Source organism: Lactuca sativa, chromosome 3 (assembly GCF_002870075.4).
Source record: "Lactuca sativa cultivar Salinas chromosome 3, Lsat_Salinas_v11, whole genome shotgun sequence".
In the NCBI taxonomy this organism is placed as follows: Eukaryota; Viridiplantae; Streptophyta; class Magnoliopsida; order Asterales; family Asteraceae; genus Lactuca; species Lactuca sativa.
This window is the reverse complement of record NC_056625.2, coordinates 48,156,576-48,159,891: the sequence shown is the minus strand read 5'-3', so window position 1 is coordinate 48,159,891 and position 3,316 is coordinate 48,156,576. Positions and strand designations below refer to the sequence as shown.

General features: G+C 35.3%; 1 protein-coding gene across 1 annotated transcript; it reads left to right on the top strand.

The window, feature by feature from the left end:
• Positions 1-386: 386 nt before the first annotated feature.
• LOC111884394 (ATP-dependent Clp protease proteolytic subunit 2, mitochondrial) lies at positions 387-2,561 on the top strand. Its single transcript, XM_023880712.3, has 3 exons — positions 387-806; positions 1,612-2,039; positions 2,284-2,561. Exons 1-2 carry the CDS (start codon positions 503-505, stop codon positions 2,028-2,030), a joined length of 723 nt encoding a protein of 240 aa, XP_023736480.1. The 5' UTR covers positions 387-502; the 3' UTR covers positions 2,031-2,039; positions 2,284-2,561.
• Positions 2,562-3,316: the final 755 nt, after the last annotated feature.

Genomic DNA, 3,316 nt, shown 5'->3' with positions numbered 1-3,316 from the left:
GTCACCACTACCGTTGCAGCCACCATCACCGCTGCCCACCATTGTCACAGCCACCACCGCCACTGCCACCACCGCTGAATTTTACTATTTTTATAATTTTCATAATGTATTTTTACATATAAGTTAGAAAACAATGTAAAATTAAGCAAAACGGGAAAGAAAGGGTAATTATGTCATTTTACATGAAATCCAATTCCATTTCTTACGAACCAAACAGATTCTGGAATTAATTCCAATTCTATTTCCTACCTACCAAATAGCATATGAAATTGGATTCAAATTTCAGACAGAAATTGCTAACAAATTTATTTTCCAATTCCAATTCCAATTCAAAGTCTTCAACAACACATCACCTTAGGTGTATAACAAGGAAATTAATATTTTTAGGAAAAGATTTTATTGGGTCGGGAACTAGGCAAAGAAAGAGATCGGCATTCTAAATCAGAACCCCTGCTGCCATAAATCCCCAATTTCCTCCGATTCTTCTCCTTCTATCGCAGCAATGCCGAGCCTAATCACTCGCAATTTGAGCAAGCTATGGACCGGAGTAGCGAAGACTCCAATCATGGCAAATCAACGGAGTTCCTACAGTCTAATACCCATGGTCATCGAGCACTCGTCGCGAGGAGAGAGAGCCTACGACATCTTCTCTCGTCTACTCAAAGAGAGAATCATATGTATAAACGGGCCCATAGCCGATGATACAGCACACGTCGTCGTTGCTCAGCTCCTCTTCCTTGAATCCGAAAACCCTTCCAAACCCATCAACATGTACCTTAATTCCCCTGGCGGAGCCGTCACTGCAGGTTTCCGATTTTACTTGTTTATATATTATAATTTTAGTTCAATGAATGTGCGTATCACTGTATGATCTGTAATATAGGAGTTTGAGACCTTTTTGGTTCCAATTTCTCGGTGTGGATGATATGGGATATGTGAAATTCATGTTCCCTCTGCTCCAAGGAAAGATATGCACCAGATGAATTGTTGATAATATTTTTTTTGGAAGTATGTGTTGATTAACAATTATCAGGGAAGGTTGCTCACGACATTTAAACTTGGTACAACAGTATAAGTAGTAATATATGTGTTATATTTGCATAGAAGCCTACTTCATCTTCACATCTAGAAGGTGCTGGTTTTGATGCTGAAATCCAAGTGTACACATATGCTATTGAAATGGAACGAACAACCTACTTGAATGGGTGTTTATATGTGTTCGCTTTTAGCATACGTTGGAAACATTCATATCTGATAAACATGTACATCATTTCCCCTTAGTTTACTCCTGACATACTACTCCCTCCTCCATGAATGAGGGTATTTTTTTTGTGTGCTTAAACACAAGATTAACGAAGCAAATGGTGGTTTGAAGGTGTATGTAGTTTCAAATCGTCATGGATAAGTTGATGTTATAAAAATACTGACATATTCTGCTTAAAATTTGATAAAAGATACCATCTTGAATGACATTTATTTAGTTTTATGTAATTGATGATTCTAAGTTGTCGGGTAGAAGTGTATACAATAGTAGTTGATGATCATATATTTGTTGAATAAATTGTACCAATACTATAGAATATTGTAATCAATGCTGCCTTCTTTTTGTAGGTCTTGCAATATATGATACAATGCAGTATATTCGTTCTCCAATTAATACGATATGTTTGGGTCAAGCTGCTTCAATGGGTTCTCTCCTATTGGCTGCTGGAGCAAAAGGGGAAAGAAGATCTCTTCCTAATGCAACTATCATGATTCATCAACCCTCTGGTGGATACAGTGGTCAGGCTAAAGATATGACTATTCACACCAAACAGATTGTTCGTGTCTGGGATTCACTCAATGCATTGTATGCAAAGCATACTGGACAATCTGTTGATGTGATTGAGAAGAATATGGATCGAGACTACTTTATGACACCACAAGAGGCAAAAGAGTTTGGTATCATTGATGAAGTCATTGATGAAAGACCATTAACTTTGGTGACTGATGCTATTGCAAGTGAAGGAAAAGGAAAAGTTTCAGAGTAGAATCTGAAGGTAAGAATTCCCTCTTTTGCCCTCCTTGCATGCATTTAATCTCACAGATTTCTGTTAATCAGAGGATACCCTCTGAATGTTATTAGCTGTTGGTTTTTGATGCGTAAAAATGTGTTCTTTGCAATATATATATTTTCTTTAGATTCTAAATGACTAGGGTATTGGGTTATAGATGAATAGTTGAAATGCAACATTTGCTCATAATTTGATATATTGATTGAGAGATTTGTTGATGTTTATGCAGGTATCTGGGAATTTATGTGCATCTTCCTTACTTCTGTAGCAAAAGTTGACTCATACACCCTGTTTTGGTTCAATTTCAAGTAGAAAAGCCAATTCTTGTCACTTTGGTCATTTTGAACAGACTCACATAGTTTCTTGGCATTCTCAGTAAGTTTTAATTTTCAGATAAGCCCATTTTATTGGAAACTTTGTATTCATGAAGGAAGATCTTTCGATATTATCTCAATTTGCTTACAGTTGATACTTATGATAATAACATCACTAGATGACTTTGCTTCAGCATTTTTAGCTATGAATTTGGTTTTTATTCTAATAGTTTAAAGTTAACTCTTGAAAAAGGTTTTAAATCATCAAAGATCAGTATCAATTATAAGTTTCACAAAAATCTAAGTTAATGTACATGCTTCTATTTCCCATAACTCAAGTCTCTATTTTCATAGTAATCCCTTTCACATTAAAGATCTGAATGGTAATGAGAAACATAAACAATGTATTAGCATCTCACTAAACCCACTTAGAGGCTTCAAATAATGGGAAGCATAAACAAGGAGTTAACATCTCATACTAACCTCTCACTTAGAGACTTCAAAACAAGGTTTTAGAGTCATGTTGATGTAACCATCGATCATTATTATCTAGAATGGCAATCACAACCATAATTGTCAACGTTTGAATGGGACTGTATTCCGAAAAGGTGCAAGGGAAACACGCAAACATGAACCCATCCTTACATGGTAATAAATCTCAAAATAATCCATAAATTCATGATTCAAATCATTTCAAAAAAAATGTCAAAATAATCCCATTGGTAATAAATCTCTTTCCACAATTAGCCGCTTTTTCTCCGCTATTCAATAGCATTTTAAGGAAATAGAGCCGCTATTCTTTTTTAAGCGATACTAAGCCAACTAATTTCCTAACTAATTTCTTAGTGATTTGATTTTGAAGGTAGATTGGGCCAACATTTAAGGAATTGGTAGCTGATGATTTCATTTGTTTCTTGCTTTATCTAAACCTAATTTAACATATAACGT